This window comes from Pinus tabuliformis, chromosome 9 (genome assembly GCF_031772625.1).
Source record: "Pinus tabuliformis cultivar Carrire ecotype Pingquan chromosome 9, CPIR1, whole genome shotgun sequence".
Classification (NCBI taxonomy): Eukaryota; Viridiplantae; Streptophyta; class Pinopsida; order Pinales; family Pinaceae; genus Pinus; species Pinus tabuliformis.
Genome location: NC_142307.1, coordinates 674,343,698 through 674,361,771, shown reverse-complemented (window position 1 = coordinate 674,361,771; position 18,074 = coordinate 674,343,698). Strand labels below are relative to the sequence as shown.

Sequence of the window (18,074 nt, the reverse complement as noted above, 5' to 3'; positions counted from 1 at the left end):
GAGTTGAGAAATGATGAGAATTAGCATGAAGGTATTGCTCTGTGTGAGTTTTCTTTTGAAAGACTCGATGAGAAAAAGATCCATCTTCATTCCTTGAGAGGAGGACGTCAAGGAAGGGCAGACTATTATTACTTTCAAATTCCATGGTGAACTTTATGGAATTAGACTGATTATTAAGATGAAGGAAAAAAAGGTCCAACTCTTCCTTGCCATGGGACCAAATGACACAAGTGTCATCCACAAACCTCTTCCACATCCTAGGTAGAAGACAAGAAGAGGCCAAGGCCCTTGATTCAAAATCCTCCATGAATAGATTAGCCACCACAGGGGAGAGGGGGGAACCCATGGCGACACCACAAGTTTGTTCATAGAATTCCCCATCAAAGGAAAAGAAAGTAGAGGTAAGACAGATATCAACTAACTTAGCAGTATCAGGATCCGTAATACACTTGATGACCTCGATGGCCTCGATGATAGGGATATTAGTGTAGAGGGAGACCACATTGAAACTCACAAGCTTGTCATCAAGATCAAGCCTGAAATCCTTCAACTCATTGACAAATGAAGCAGAGTCCTTGACAAAGGAATTTGTATTACCTACAAGGGGCTTAAGCTTCATTGCTAAATATTTAGCAAGAAGATAAGTCGGCCCTCCTATCGTGTTGACAATGGGTCTCAGAGGAGCCCCTTCCTTATGGATCTTAGGAATTCCATAGATTCTAGGGGTAAGAGGGCTACTCTCAATGAGCTTATGACTAAATGAGCTGACCGAGCTACTGGTCTTTATAGCAAGAGCCACACTTTTGGAAATATTCTTCAAGGGGTCCTTACTAAGTTTCCTGTAGCTCCCGCTATTCAAGAGATGATCCAACATCTTCCTCTTGTAATCCTCTTTATCAAGAATAACTACAGCACCACCCTTGTCGGCTTTGAGAACAACAATATCCTTGTTATTGTTTAAGGACTTGAGAGCGTCAATTTCAAGCTTACTAATGTTGTTCTTGGGGGGCCTTGCCATTCTAAGGACAACCGCACAGTGTTGTCTAATGATATCCTTAGTGACTTTCGGTAATTCTCTAATACCATATTCGATGTCACAGATGATATCGTCGACCGAGATCTTTCTAGGAGCAAGGGAAAAATTCAAACCCTTCTCTAAAAGACTAAAGACTAGGGGGTCAAAAGAAAAACTAGAGAGATTAACAACCTTATTGCCAAAGGAAGGAAGAAAATTAGAACTAACAATTTTATTCAAATCTAAAGTTCTAAAACTATTCCTAATATTATTATTATTAGAATTAAAAAGATAATCATTAACTCCCTTATTACTATTATTATTATTATTATTATTAACTTCATTATAATTATTACTATTAAAATTATTATTAATAATAATTCCATTATTATTATTATTATTATTATTATCATCAACTCTATTATTATTATTATTATCAACAGATGTAGCTTCATCACCATCAATAGCAGAAGGGGGAGAGATACAGTCAACCCAAGATCTAAGCACAGAGACCTGATTAGGATTGATTCTGCTCGAGGAAGAATCATGAAAATGATAAGAGTCAATACCTTGCGAGAAAGACTTCTCCGAGAGCTTGAGGAACTTTTTAGATTGCTTAAATTTCCAGATCTCTTCCATTCGAATTGATTTCAGCACAGAGCATGCCTCGATGCAGGACCAAAGAGGAGCAGAAATCATATTTGAAAGCTCCAAATGAAGAGAAATCAAATCACGAGAAACAAAATCAAGACTCTTTCTGACCTTGCCAATCTCCAAACGAACTAAAGGCAAACTCGCATTAAGAAAAATGTGAAGGTAACCGGAATTATTAAGCAGATGCTTAATCTGCACGAACGAAGGAACAAGGGACAAATCTCTACATCGTTTAAGAAAAGCCAGATTTGTCTTCAACCTGGAAACCCTTATGCGAGACTGTTCAAACTGATGAACTTTAATAGCAGTGGCCCTTCCATACATGGTAGTAATTTCTGAATTCAGGCTTCTGTGATCCATATTACATTACGAAGAGTCTTTTCAGTAAAAACCACATAGGAGAAAATTTTGCCGACGTGTTTCGAACCAACGAGTGTGGTTCATCATCAGGACCAGATGAAGATGTAGATCATGGCACAAGCTTAAATAGAGGGCTATGTAGATACCAAAAGATCAAATAATGGCTAGTTTATGAAAAATAATATTTTAATAATGATAATATTCCTATAACAGCTAGTTTAAGAATAATAATATTATAATTTATAATAATATTTTAATAATGATTATTAAGATCAAATAATATTCCTATAACAGCTAATATAACGACTAGTTTAAGAATAATAATATTATAATTTATAATAATAATTAAGATAATAATAATAATAATAAAATGTGCATGTGGCTGAAGTTCAAAGAGTCTTGTGACACTGCAGCGCTTGGCCAGTCCTGTGTTTGTCTTCTTTGTGCTTGGTTGTAACTTTTGGCCAATGAAGTCTTGACGAAAAATACGATCCGTCTGTAAGGAAAGTTTTGGTCAAACCATGAACCCGTGTCCAATCTGGGGAACCTCATGCCTATACTCAGTTTTCTACTCTGTGTGTTCAAGCTTATCCAACTAGTAGAAACGGAGAAGGGGAAAATCTAAACGAGCAAACCTGAATCAAAGGTTTTACATGCTTCTCTGAAGGAACAACCTCTTCTGCTCTCAATAAGTCGAGATCCCTCTTCCGCCCCAAAAATAAATAAGTGCCTATGCACAGTCCTCTTTCAAAAAAATAACAAAGGCGAAAGAAGAGAAAGGCTTCCTACACAGAGAGGTGAAGCAAGCAACTCCACCGAGGTACTGTCTAGGCTCGCTAGTAGTGGAGCAATGTTTGTGTTCCTGCGTGACTCCGTCGAGGTACTATCCAGGCCTGTTGGCAACAGAGCAACACTAGAGATGAAAACTTATACTCTGAAAATCTTAAGCTCGCGAACCAAATTACCCTTCCCGCTTTGAAACACTGTGATTTGGCTGAATTTTTGTGTTGTGTTCAACTAAGTCGGCACAAGGTGAACCGTGTCTGTCTGCGGGGTAAGTGGGGAAGCCGAAGTGATCTGCACAACAAATCAATACTTCCCGAAAGGCCAAGGCCCTGCGCTGAAAATGAACCAAAACAGAGAAGCTGGTATTCAACCAGTGTGTCACCAAGTGTTGTAGTGGCTGCAACACCCTCCAAAATTTTGGCTTGCATCCAAATTTTGGAGCCTTCCTTGGTTTTTCCTTTGATGGTTGCAAACACTCGAGCTCACCCCATGAGCTCTTGTGAAGTCTTTCCACCTTTTGCTTGTTTGACCAGCAGTCGTCTTTCGGCATGTTGATTGCTTTTCCATGCTTGTGATCTAATTCTGGTGAGTTTGAAGGTCTATCTTTGTGTGTTTGGGTTGTCTTCGCTATGTAAACATCCGTTGTACTCACACACAAAGTTGTAAGCACTGTCGTGCAAGTGTCATCACGGTCGTCTAAAGGTCTATCACAAGTGTCGCACTTGTCACTCTCAACTCCAAGACAGTCTCACTGAGGGCATGTTTTGTCTTGTTGTCATGGTGGTTTATGTTGTCTCGTCGTCAAGTATGCTAAGTGTATGTTCACAATGTCAATCTGCACAAGTTTGCTTGCTTTCGACACTTAGCCATTTTCCTGAAAATCTGCCCGATCGGACAACCCTCTTCCACTGGACCCTAACTAAGTTGCACTGCGCAGTCTCAGCCCTCAATGACCCTGCTCTGCTGCCTGGAACTACGCAGTGCCTGAGGCTATCCTCAAGGTCAATTGCATTGCGCAATCCCGGAGGTGAGCAACCTATCTACCTCCTAGAATTGCATAGAAACTGCCTCCCTGTCCAACTGAACTGCGCATTTCTCAAGCACAGTCATCAACCCTCCTCCTTCCCCGTCGGAACCCTGCATTGCTCTGAGACCCGAGTCTGCATTGTTACCAAAAATTGCGCAGAGCTGCCCAAATGACCCTTGTTGCCTTGCTCTGCCCTACCTCTAGAAATTGCGCAAACATGTCTGGTAGTTCCCCTACTGCCTGTCCTGCACTATCCCTAGAAATTGTGCAGTCATGATCAGTGGTTCCCCTACAGCACTATTCTGTCTTCCTTCTGGAAATTGTGCAGTCATGACTAGCAATCCCCCTGCAGCACTGCTCTATCTTCCCTCTGGAAATTGTGCAAAACTGACCAGCAATCCCTCTGCATCCCGCTCTGTCTTCCCTCTGAAAACTGCATAGAGGCTGCCTCCCTCAGGGTCCCACCTTGCAGCTGACATTGGTGACTCTCACTGCGCAATCCTACCTCCCAGTGATCACTACGCAGTTTTTCCCGATAGTGCAAGTTGTCCTCCCGGAATGCCTCATTCCAGCCTGAGCTGCGCTCTATGTTGTCTCAGTGAGTTGTCCTCCCTCCCTGTCACCCGGAACACAAGAATAATGCATCATGCTAAACTAGGAGGTTTTGGATTTGATGTCGTCCCGTCATGAGTGAATTGCAGGAATAGGTACACTGCAAATCATGGTGAGACGATGAACAGGATGAAGAAGGAGCGCACATGCTGAAAGACTTGCTTGCAGCTGGCGGACGTACCAAGCATATCAAACAACAAGCAAGAGAAACACATGCATTGAACCATCAAGCAAGACAAAGACCATCAAAGACCCCGCAGCACTATGCCATGCGAAGGAGAAGACAAAGCACACCAAGAGTACATCCATCACTTAGCAGCGCAGCAACTTGACATGGACACCACAGTCAGCCAGTACATGTCAGCAATGTCATGTCGAGTTGTGTCATGAGTTGTCTCAGCCACATCATCATTATGGGCCAAATCCGGTGTAACTAAATGTAATGTAAAGTAAAGTCTAATGGACGCACACAGAAGTCGAAGATTCATATCAGTTGAAAAGTCATGGGAAGTTGAACAGTCATGAGGGTAGTCCAAGAGTCACAAGGGTCAAGCATCACCCTTGGCTATATATACCCCTCCCATTATATGAGCAAAGGACTTTTCACCTTGGCTCCTCCCACATAGCCTTGAGAGTTTGTAGTTTTTTCCTTGAGGAGCGAGGAGTGGCTCCAATGTCCCACTACTGGGACTAGTGATGTATGGTGTACAGATGTGTCTTGGGAATTTTGCTTAATTCAGAAGCTTGTTTCAGGCCAGCACGTTTTCACACATGTTTTGTAGATGTTTGTAAGACTACTCTTTAAACATTTGTAATGCATGTTTGCTTAACCTGTACTAAGATAGTTGAACTAATTTGGTTATTTTAGTACTTACATTGTTGAAGATGTGTTGTATTGTTTATCATTGTTGTCTCGTCCGTGTGGACTACTCTGCAGGACATTAGACAAACCATTCCTATTTTTCTTGGTTATAACAACCGTCACCCCCGTGTGGACTACTCCGCTAGATGGTGTACGTGTTTTCCCTTGCACTTTGGTTTTAACGACTGTCGCATCCGTTGTGGACTACTTCGTTGGATGTTGGACAGACCCTTGTTGTTTTTCACGTGTGTCTCTCCCTAGGTGGTACTACTACCTCTCATCTAGAGGCTCACTTTTACCCTCTCCCTTACAGTAAGAGAACTCAGACACAAGTTACATTACGCACTCACCAGGCATACTCACCTCACTTTTTGAAGATACAAGCATAACACTCTCATGTGCTGAACAGCAAGAGCTAAGGAAAATCTCTAAGATAATGGCAATTGGGCCATCGTATCAGATGGGACTCCTACACCAAACAGTGTGAGGTCTAATTAGGACTTCATACTGGGGAGATCCCCTAAATGTTGGCAGGTCCAACACCGTCAACAGGATGATATGGTAGCATCAGACATGTGTTCTAGTCTCGATTTGTGTCTAAGACGCTAAGGAACACGAGATCTCCAAAACCCAGAAAAGGTTTCGGGAGAAAACATCTAGAGACCACTCAATTAAGTTAATTAATCAATAATTAAAAAATACCTAAGTCTAAATTAGGGAAATTGATTAATTAACAACAATTAATTGAGGAGATCGACTTATGCTCTAGAGACTTCCAGAAAATTACTTGGATCACGTCTAAGATGATCTTAGCCATTGATCACAATTAGATCTTGGCCATTGATGCTTCAGCAAGAGATTATAAGAGCAAGTCAATTGCATGGAGACAAACAAAGTTGTCAGAGAGATAGCAAGGCAGATCGAGCTACCCAGTGCGTAGAGATTCAGCGACGGAAGAGTTCGAGCCAAAGAGAGAGCATCGGAGAGAGGGAGCAACAAAATATTCTTGAGGAGAATTTTCCAGTGTTTCTCTTGTGCCATAGAGGCAGGCGAGAGGAGACCGAATTAGCTGCAAAAAGGGTCGCAACAGCCAGTGTGAGTTGTCGAAGAAAGGTGGTTTCAGTGGCTAGAGGCCGAAAAGATCATCTGGAAGGCAAAGCGAATTTTTCCAGTCGCAGAGGGAGGCAGGACAGCTCACTTAGAGCTAGCTAGCACGCAGTGCAAGTTATTCCATGCTAGGCAATGCACATTTCCAGAGGGCAATGCGAGCAAGCCAGTGGAGGGCCAGAAGATTTGCAAAGGAAGAAAATTCTCTCTCAAACATTTTGCCAAATATTTGTTGTAGGATTGCCAATTGGGCATCCAGACATTGTAATCTCAAAATTTAGCTGCATAATAAAATAAACCCTCATCTTCTGCACCAGTTTTCCCTTCAGGGTTTTTCCAGGGACTTTTCAATCCAAAATAATTATGTCGATTTTTATGTGTGCATCTATTTCTCAGTCCCTGATTTACTTCCAAGACATTCATTTTTATTGTGAAGAATTGCAGTGTGATTTATTCGTTAATTGTCGTACAATTAAACTACTAATCACTTAAGAGGATAAATTCCAGTTACAGTAATTTCAAGGAAATTTCACATGGTATCAGAGCGATTTTGATTAGAGCAGAGGCTCAGAAGCAAGAGGAGCAAAATTGTGCAGTTTCAAAGGGAGATTTGAGCACAATTTCTCCAGATCTGTGTAGGCCAGTCAAGCAATGTGAACTATTGGGCAGGAAAATCAATTTACAAAAGCAGAGTGCAAGAAAAGTTCGATTTTCCAAGAGAAAAGTTACAGCAGGCAGTGTGGTTGCCGATGAGCAGATCTGGGCATAGAAGATTTGCAACAAGGGTTGTTATTGCAAATTTGCGTTGGGTAGGAAGAAAAAATCACACTAAGGGGATTTCCAAAATTCTCAGAGGGTTTCCAGTTTCTAGTTTCCAGGAGGAGATTCGAGATTTCTAGTAGCAACAAACAAAAGTAGGCAAATTAATTTGCCAGAGCGAGTTTGCCAGAATAGCCAATTAGAGTTGTCGAGGTTAAAGTTCGTGTGCTATTTAATGGAGGACATCTGGAAGGCAGAGTGAGTAGTCCCAGTGAGCAGCTAAAGGTAGTACATTAGCCGGAGAAGGATTTCCAAAGGCATATCTGCATATTCTCAAGGTTGTGCGGGTAGCAGAAAGAAGACTGAGCAGGGAAGAGAAGGAGATTTTCGGATCTAGTCTCCAGTTTATTTGAGTTTCATGAGATGGCTTCAACAGGACTCGAGGATCAAGATAGACTTGATGGAGCCTCTAACTCTGTCCTCTGAAGGCTAAGATGCAGTTCCTGTTGGATGAGCATGGTCAAAAGGTGTTCGTGACGAATGTCATGGCAAAGCCAACAAATGTGCAATAGTTGGCTAACTTCAAGAAAGTGATGGCCAAGATGAAGAGGATGGTCTTGGATGGGGTCCGAGATCATATTGTTCCACACATTGCAGGGAAAAACACAGCAAAGGACATGTGGGATGCCATTATGAAGCTATACCAGGATCTATCTGAGAATCGTAAAATGATTCTTAATGAGAATTTGAGGACAACAAAGATGCAGAAGGGTGAGAGCGTGACCTCCTATCTCACCATAATTCAGAATGTTCGTGATGATTTAGCAGTTGTAGGGGAGCAACCTGATGACAAGGAACTTGTGCGAATAGTTTCGAATGGGTTTACCAAGGAGTGGAGGACCTTCGTTCAGGGGATCACTAGATGAGACGATCTACAATATAGGGAACACCTGTGGAGTGATTTCTGTTAGTTTTTGGTAGCATCAGAAGTGCCCTAGCCTTGAAAATTGGTGGAGAGGCTAAGGCACATGAGTTCTAAAGAACCTAGAAACTGTTTGGTGAAATTCCACCCGATTGTATTTTATTAAAGTAATTAATATTTTAATGGAGTTCCTAAGTCTAAACTTAGGGAAATTAAAATATTAATGGGTATTAATCAAAATATGGGTGAGAATGATCTAGAAGGCGGATCAAGTCATGTTTTAATCTTAGCCGTTGATTAGAGACTTAATCTCGGTCACTGAAGACTCAACAAGAAAAGTATAAAATGGAGGCTTGGGGTTCATTTGGAAAAACACACGAAGAGAACGAATTGATCTGGAGTTCGATTTCTAGGGCTAGGAAGCTGAGAAATTCGAATTCAGTGATCCTTTTGCAGTAGAAGGGCAATGAGAATCCGGGAGGAGGACTTTTTGGAGAATACTGACAGAGAGGCAGAGAGAGCTTGCAGAGAGGCAGTGCAATAGCCAGGAGAGTTGACGTTGGGCCAGTCTGGGCCCACGCAGCCCTGATGTAGAGCCATAAGGGCCAACACAAAGCAAAAAAGTTGCCTATCACGCAGAGGTCTGAACTGTTGGAAACAGTTGGAACTGCCAGAAACTATCAGAACAGCTGGGATAGTTGACATAGAGGGCAGAAGAGCTAACACAGGGCTAATGCAAAGCCTGAAAGGCTGACGCAGGGCCTACGCAGGGCTAGCGCAGAAGCAGCCGGCATTAGCCAGTCTTGTTGCCGGATCAACCGGAATTCTGTCGGGTGAAGTGAGGTAAAACTCACTCAGATTTTCCGCCAGTATTTTCTCTGTAAAGGATTGCTAAATGAGCATCCTAGATTTGTATTCAAATATTTCTCCTACATAATAATAAACCCTTAGAATTGTTGCACCAGTTTTCCCGCATTGGTTTTTTCGGGGACTATTGTGTCCAAAAATAAGTGTGTCCTATGTATCTTGTTCTTTGCTCTGTTTTCTACTTCATGAGATCAAACATTTAATTAGTGTAGGTTGCAGAAGTAATTTGCTTCCGTATTTAGAAGAATAACTTGATGAATGTAATTTAAAAATCAAGTAGGTGAAGTAGATTCAAATTTGCTGCAGTAAGGGTTCTTTCAGAGTAAAGAATTTTCACATAGTATCAGAGCATTGATTTTGAAACAAGGAAGAGCAGATCCAGTGCTGAGCAGTGAGGTCGAAAGCTACACTTGGCAGCAATTCGAATCCCCTTGAAGGGATTGCGCAATCCTTGTCAGAAAGCAGATCCGAGGAAATCTCTCTCTAAGTGAGACGACAGAGAGGTACAAATTCCAGTTCGTGAGTTTGCAAAGGCAGAGGGAGTGACGCAGAGCCTCGGCGCAGTGCTTGAAGGGCGCAGTTTCTGCCAGGGCAGAAATCGCTAGAAAAGAATGAAGACACATAGAAGGGGAATTTTCTCCTCAGAGAACTTTCCGCCAAAAAGTTCAAATTTCTCACTTGCTAAGAAACTTAGTAGTGCTAAGCAGTGACTAGAGGAGTCAGTTGACAATTGGGTGAGATGGCATTGCATGGGCTCATAGATCAAGACAGGTTGGACGGAGCTTCCAACTATGTCATATGGAAGACTAGAATCTTAGTTGTTCTGGAGGAATATGATCTCGAGGCCTACGTCAAAAGTGTTGTAGTTGTTCCTGTTGACAACGATCAAAAGTAGTAGTACAAGGCCGAGCAGGGTACGACAAAGAGGCTCATTCTTGATGGAGTTCAAGATCATGTGGTCTCACACTTGCAAGGCAAGGATATAGCCCGGGAGATGTGAGAAGCCTTGTCGTCTCTGTATGAAGGCTCTTTCGAGCAGTGGAAGATGTATTTAGAGCAGAAGTTGCAGCAAACCTTGATGCGGAAAGGAGAAGGGGTGAACCTCTATCTTCAATGCTTTTAGGACACCAGAGACCAGCTTGCTGCAATGGGTCCACTCCTTAGCCAACCGCGATGGTGAGGATAGCCCTAAATGGAGTCTCGGATGAATGGCAAGTTTTCGTCCAAATCATATTGGGCAGGGAAAAACTACCTTCATGGGAGGAGATGTGGGCGGCTCTTCAACAGAAGGAGTTAAGGAGGGACCTAGTGAAGGTCAACCTCAATGGTAGCAGTGGGAGTGGCACAAAGATGAAGGAGGAGGAGGAAAACACATCTCTAGCATCGAAGGGGCAGCAAAAGCCAAAGCAGAAGAAGGACATTTCGAAGGTGAAATGTTTAAGATCTGGCGAGATGTGTCACTTTGCATCTCAGTGTCCTTTGAAGCAAAAGGATAAGGACAAGAAACATGATCCAAAGGTTGCAGCCGCAAAGATAGGCGACGATGAGTATGCCATGAGTTCCCACGCATCTGCAAGAGGGAGATGGGGCGATATTGAGCTATAGTCAAGAGGACTACATATGGGCAGGATCCTTGAGGATTCCACCTCTTAGATCAATTCCTTGCTACGAGAGCCCAAGATTCAGCAGTAGCGAGATGGACTTAGTATCAGATGATGCAGTGGAGTGTTTGGAGGACAGATGAAGTAGCTTGGGACTAAAGACTGATCAGCGCAAAGCAAGGTTGGCAGCAGTGCAGAAGTCAGCAGTAGCGCAAAAGATTCAGAGGATCAGCAGCAGTCGGACTCCAACATTCAATGTATTATGCTAAACACAGTTAAGTTCAGCTAATTTTGGATGTTTTTCAATTGCTTTTCTCAGCAACTGAGTTGCAGTACAGATGCAGTATTAGCAGTGGCAATGCTAGCAGCACAAGCAGATACAGCGTTTGAGAGGGCGCTGTAGTACAGATGCAGCAGTGGTAGTGTCATGGGCAGCAATATGGTAGCAGTAGTAGCACAGTGTTCGTGGCAGCAGTAGTGCAGAAAGGAAGTGCTTCAGAAACAGAGCAGCATGTAGGTGGACATTGTTGCTAGAGCACTTTCCTCTCTAAGAGAGTGTTAGTTTTTGGTAGCATCGGAAGTGCTCTAGCCTTGAAAATTGATGGAGAGGCTAAGTCACATGAGTTCTAAAGAACCCAGAAACTGTTTGGTGAAATTCCACCCAGATTGTATTTTATTAAAATAATTAATATTTTTAATGGAGTTCCTAAGTCTAAACTTAGGGAAATTAAAATATTAATAGGTATTAATCAAAATATGGATGAGAATGATCTAGAAGGCGGATCAAGTCATGTTTTAATCTCAGCCGTTGATTAGAGACTTAATCTCTGTTGTTGAAGACTCAACAAGAAAAGTATAAAACAGAGGCTTGGGGTTCATTTGGAAAAACACACAGAGAGAATGAATTGATCTGGAGTTTGATTTCTGGGGCTAGGAAGCTGAGAAATTCGAACTAAGTGATCATTCTGCAGCAGAGGGGCAGTGAGAATCTGGGAGGAGGACTTTCCGGAGAATATTGACAGAGAGGTGGAGAGAGCTTGCAAAGAGGTAGCGCAGTAGTCGGAAGAGCTGACATTAGGCCAGTCTAAGCCCACGCAGCCCTAACGCAGAGCCAGAAGGGCCAGTGCAGAGCAGAAAACTTGCCTGTCACGCATAAGTCGGAACTGCAGGAAACAGTCGGAATTGTCGAGAACAACCGAAACAATCGGGATAACTGACGCAAAGGGCAAAAGAGATGAGACAGGGCTGACGCAAGGCCTACGCAGGGCCAGCGCAGAAGTAGCAGGGGTTAGCCAATCTTGTTGCCGAATCAGCAGGAATTCTGTCGGGTGAAGTGAGGTAAAACTCACTCAGATTTTCTGCCAGTATTTTCTCTGTAAAGGATTGCTAGATGAGCATCCTAGATTTGTATTCAGATATTTCTCCTACATAATAATAAACCCTCAGAATTGCTGCACCAGTTTTCCCGCATTGAGTTTTTCTGGGGACTATTGTGTCCAGACTCCAAAAATAAGTGTGTCCTATGTATCCTGTTCTTTGCTTTGTTTTATGTTTCATGAAATCAATTATTTAATTAGTATAGGTTGCAGAAGTAATTCGCTTCAGTATTCAGAGGAATAACTTGATGAATGTAATTTAAAAATGAAGTAGGTGAAGTAGATTCAAATTCGCTACAGTAGGGGTTCCTTCAGAGTAAGGAATTTTCACAATTTCAAGCAAGAAGAGCTAAGGCTCAGCTTGGTTGAGGGTACTACCAACAGCAACAGCAAAGTACCAAAAGTTGAGAAAGAGGACGAAGAGAACATTGCCCTTGCTACCAAAGGGAAGGCGAAGAAGGGTCCCAGCTAGGGCTAAAATTCAAAAGGAGGCGATAAGAAGAAAAAGGACCTGTCGAAGGTCAAATGCTTCAGATGTGGTGTGTTTGGCCACTGTGTCACCCAATGTCCCAAGAGAAAAAAGGACAAGGAGGCGCAAGAGCAAATAGCAACTTCGGCAAAGATAAATGAGTTGACCTCCAAGTTAGAGGAGTTTGCATTGATAGCAACTATACCTCCAGATGGGGAAGGAGCATGATGCTTCAGAGTTGCTGGATTAGACAGGGTCCAAGGAGGACAGCATCGGACAGGTGTTTCCTTTGGATCATTACCTTAGCTACAGGGGCCCACAGTATTCAGTAGCAGTAAGATCAGTGTCAGCAAGCTCAGTCAGATCTTGAGGGACAGTAAAAAGCTACTTGCAGTCAGATACTAGAGAGGTGTAGAGACAGTTGGGCGTGGTCAAATGCTCAATAGACAGAGCAGAGCTAGTTGCAGTCAAAGACTCAAAGGACAGTTGTAGAGCCAGTACAGAGACACAGTAGATAAGTTGATCAAGTTTCCAATTGCAAGTGCAGGAAATTCATATGATTGGAGGAGGTCATGTGAATTGCCCAGTTGCAGGATGCAGGTGCAGTTTCGGCCAGAGTGAGACTCCTAGAAGGACTTTCCATCCAGGAGAGATTTCCCAGTTTTGTTTCAAAGGGAGATCAAGTGAGATCAAACTCACTATTGCAGTGGTTGCAACAACAATGCAGGAATAACAGCAGAGCAGTAGTAGCAACAGCAACAATGTGAGGTAGATCAGAGTATGCATAGTGTTGGTGGGCAGAGTTTGTCAGAGTGACCTCTTCACAATGATTTCCAGTGACAGGGAGTCAAATCAATTGAAGATGTGAAGAAAGGAGGTAAAACGGATGTTAGACATCAGCAGTGTGGACAATCCAGCTACAAGTTGTAGAGGAGAGATGTTGGGGAGAACACCTTCCCCACTAAAAGGGATTGTTAGTTTTAAGATGATATGGTAGCATCAGATAGGTGTTCTAATCTCGATTTGTGTCTAAGAGGCTAAGGAACACGAGATCTCCAAAACCCAGAAAAGGTCTTGGGAGAAAACAATTAGAGACCACTCAATTGAGTTAATTAATCAATAATTAAAAAATACCTAGGTCTAACTTAGGGAAATGGATGAATTAACAGCAATTAATTGAGGAGATCGACTCATGCTCTAGAGACTTCCAGAAAATTACTTGGATCAAGTCTTAGATGATCTTAGCCATTGATCACGATTAGATATTGGTTGTTGATGCTCCAACAAGAGATTATAAAAGAAATTCGATGGGATGGAGACGAACACAGTTGCCAAAGAGAGAGCAAGGCAGATCGAGCTACGGAGTGCGCATAGATTTAGCTAGGGAAGAGTTCGAGCCAGAGGGAGAGCATCAGAGAGAGGGAGCAGCAGAAAATTCTTGAGGAGAATTTTCCAGCATTTCTCCAGTGTTAGAGAGGTAGGAGGGAGGAGGCCAAATTAGCTGTAGAAAGAGCTGCAGTAGCCAATGCGAGCAGCGAAAAACCCCAATGCGAGTTGCCGGAGAGAGGTTGTTTCAGACTTCAGTTGTCGGAAGTCGAAAAGATCATCCGGAAGGCAGATCGAATTTTTCCAGTGGCAGAGGGAGGGAGGACGACTCACTTGGAGCCAGCTAGCAGGCAGTGCAAGTCATTCCAGGCCAAGCAGTACACATTTCTAGAGGGCAGTGCGAGCAGGATAGTGGAGGGCCAAAAGATTTGCAAAGAGAGAAAATTCTCTCCCAAACATTTTGCTAGATATTTGTTGTTGGATTGCCAGTTGGGCATCTAGACATTGTACTCTCAAAATTTCGTTGCATAACAAAATAAACCCTCATCTGCTGCATCGGTTTTCTCTTCACGGTTTTTCCAAGGTCTTGTCAGTCCAAAATAATTGTATCAATTTTTATGTGTGCATCTATTTATCAATTCCTAGTTTACTTCCACAGCATTTATTTTTATTGTGAAGAACTGCAATGTGATTTATTTGTTAATTGTCGTAAACAATTAAATTGCTAATCAGTTAGCAGGATAAATTCTAGTTACTGCAATTTCAAGGAAATTTCACACAGCCGTGCCCGCCCTCCCTCAACAATGTTCAAGAGAAGAAGGATTTTAGAAGGTAGTTTCCAAATCCTCTAGAAAAAGGGAAAATGTAGTGCTGCCTCCTAGGAAAGAAAAGATCTCTGACACAAACACAAAAAATAGTTTCAAGGTGATCCCACAGCAGAGGCCTCCTAAGAAGAATACTGCATCTGAATCTATGCCTGACTCAATCATCCAAGAGGGAAAGGAGAAAAGAAAAAATTAAGGAGGTAAGGAGGCCACTCAGGAAACTTTGGAACCCAACACAAGGAATATTATTGGGATAATAGCGCTGGAAACTCTCCATTGGATGCCAAAGCGGCGAGATCTCTAGTCCCTTGAAAGGATAGCAAGGAACAGCAGCTGGAGAAAGTAATAGTAATGATTACAAATATATGTCTGATTCAATCATCCAAGAGGGAAGGAGAAAAGTAAACATCAAAGAGGCAAAGAGCCACTCAGGAAAATTCAGAATCGAATGCGAAGGAATATTATTTAGGATAATAGAACCAGCAACTCTACAAGGTATGCCAAAGTGGAAAAATCTCTTGTCACATGAAAGAATAAAAGGAACAGCAGCTGGTGGAAGTGCTCTCAAAGCCTGAAATGAAGCCCCTTCTGAATTTATGTTTTCATTTAGCCCTCCTCTAGCACCATCATCAGCCCCCCACATACAAGGGAGGCTAAAATGGCCACAAGGGAACGGGAGGCAAAAAAGATAAGGCACTAGGATCCCATTCCATGCTGTCCTCCAGTAAAAGGAGGAGGAAAATATAACTTTGAATCAGCCACCACTCTTTTTAAATGTTTCACTTCTGTTTATTGCTGTGTAACCATTTGTAAGGAAATGCTCATGTAGCAATGGAAAAGAAAGGAAATTAGTCAGTATGAAGACAAAGCTGAAACGAGATCACTGTCAGCATGATGCAGTTATGTGGTTCAGCAGGAGATAAGAAATCCTTATGATGTTTGTCTCTTCATCATCTCGGTAAATCCATGGCCTTTTTATTGCAATACAACTCAACCATTGCTGTTTGAAAGGACATAACTAGGCCAGAAAGTCACTACTAGTAATTGCATGTTTCTCAATTTTAACATTACACTCAAATTGCCATAACATGTTTGTAGCTTACAACAAACAATATTTTACCAAAATGTTAAACAGTTTACCAGAGGCTGTCTCATCATTGCCAATTGTACCAGAAAAATTGTCCTGCAAAATATAACTTCAAGACTTAGAACATATGTAATAGACGCTAGACTTAAAAGCCGTGAAAATATAATCAATTAAAAAATATTGATCCTCAAAATAGGAGAGGAAGAGCTTATTTTCCATTTTTTTATTGATTGCTTGAACTGATTTTCTTACCACAATGCCCAATTGATCAGTTTTAGTTTCTGAGAAGATAGTCTGATCGATGCTCTCTGCAAAAGTATTCTCATATCTAACATAACCAGGATCACTTAACAGCATCCTGCAATGAAAATTATAACTCAAAATCAAATAGAATAGCATCATCTTATTTCCAGATCCAATTGCTACCCATCTACCATGTACTCAATTTCAGATCTCCATATCCGCAAGCAAGGGTGAGGTAATATACTGTCCTTTTGCATGTAAATACAATCATCAGTTGGATTTGGAAACTATACAGTCTTCATCACTCCATGTAGATTGAAGTGGTAATCAAACATTCACAAATGTTGATAATAGCTAGACAGCAGCTGTTTCTTTCCAGAATCCATGGGACAATACTCAAACTACTCAACATGAAGTTTTTTGTATGCATCAAAAATCCATCACTGGGATTGTTGCCATATAATTTAGCAGGCCTAGAGCAAAGCCCCACTAGGTGGAACCAGACCCTATGGCAACAAGAGAAAGGGTTGCCACTGTCACCTCAGCAACCTTTCTCGTGCTCTTTAGTGATACTTGACCACAAGGGAGGTTTCCCTAAATTTCACCTAGTGGGCATTCATTTAGTATGACTCAAGGTGATAGATATGAGATCTATAAGATAGGATAAAGTACCGGTGGTGCCTAGAAGGCCTTCTATGCCAAAGTTCAAGTACTTAATTTGTAGATCAATTAGATGATTGTTATAAGTTAGGGTTTTACTAGTTTTCAATAATAGGGTACACAATGTCATATAAGAGCCAAGGGAAAATACCTTTTAATGAATAACCAACAAAGGGATCAAGGCCTTCAAATAAACACCAAGTATTAGGGTTTCTTAATGGATTTCTATCGCAAAAAACATTCATAAACAGCAAATTATGAGGAAATTATACTGATGAGTATGCCTAATGATGTACCAGAAGATGAGGAAATTATACTGAAGAGTATAAAGTTTGAACTGTTATGTGGGGAATGAAGATCATCAAACATTCATTACTTTGATGGCGAATGATCGTCTTTTACACAATCGCATGCTAGATTCAAGGGCTTCATCCAATGTCATGACCAAGAAAGTCATAGAGCAACATATGTTTAATGGATTCAAAGAGATTGAAGTGTGTGGGTTAATTAAAAATTTACAGGTTTTCCTAGCAGCATACCCAGACCAAATGATGACTATGGATATTATTGTGAAAGATGTGCCTGATGCATGGGGGATGCTCCTATCAAGGAAATGGGGATCAGATTTAGGTGGTAGCCTTCAGATGGACCTATCATATGCCACCATCCCCATGCCAGATAATACCTTTGTCAGGCTTGAACGGGAGTTAGAGCGAAGATATCATGTTGAGGATCCAAGGAAACCCAACAATGAAATTATTCATGGGTCATACAAGCCAAAAAGTGATGTAGTTTTGACAAATTTTCCACCACCCTTGACAGAGCAAATTTGGAATGAAGAGCTTAGGCATAGCACAGAAAACTTGGGTACTTCAAACCTTCCATCATAACATTTTCAAGAGAAGGCAAAAGGATTGACAATAGTTGCAGCATCATCATCACATTACAGCTAACCAAGAAGAAAAGAAAAAAGAAGAAGAAAGATGTGAAAAATAATTCATCAGTGATAAACAAGGTCAAGCCTCAACAAGTTGGTAATCGAAAAAGGAAATGGAAGGGGCTTGATAGATTTGATGGCGACAAACAAGTTAACCTTGGGGCAAGTCAAAGTCCCAAGATAGTCAGAATTGGACAGGGCACATCAAAGAAAGGACCTATGGATCTACCTGTGGGTAGGCATGTTCTCAAGATGGATTTCATCAAAGACATCTGATGCCATGGGGCATCTTTGCATTGTATTTCTAACCCTACTCCTTGTCATTTTTGTTCTTAGATTGGATTTCATTTTATGCTACTAGATTAGTTTCTATTTCATGTTATTGGAGTAGTTTCTTATTTTTCAACATGTTAGATTAGTGTTTCCAATTCAGTGTTTGATTTCAGTTTTTATGATGATTTCTGGATTATGAGCGGATACAGCGGATATACTTTTGGTGGATGCAGATTCCAGGTTCTTGCATGCTCTCATGCCCTGTATAGCATGCATCCCCATGTGGAGCTAGATGTTGACCACTAAA

General features: G+C 41.7%; 1 protein-coding gene across 10 annotated transcripts in view; it reads right to left on the bottom strand.

Annotated features, from left to right (window-relative positions):
- LOC149150458 (uncharacterized) overlaps positions 1-18,074 on the bottom strand; it is a 405,388-nt gene that overhangs the window by 318,830 nt on the left and 68,484 nt on the right. For all 10 annotated transcript variants that reach the window (XM_089440913.1, XM_089440910.1, XM_089440911.1 and 7 more), the window contains exons 4-5: positions 15,907-16,012; positions 15,708-15,750 (exon numbers count right to left, since the gene is read on the bottom strand). In XM_089440913.1, coding sequence (XP_089297039.1) covers positions 15,708-15,750; positions 15,907-16,012 — 149 coding nt within the window. The remainder of the gene's footprint in view (positions 1-15,707; positions 15,751-15,906; positions 16,013-18,074) is intronic.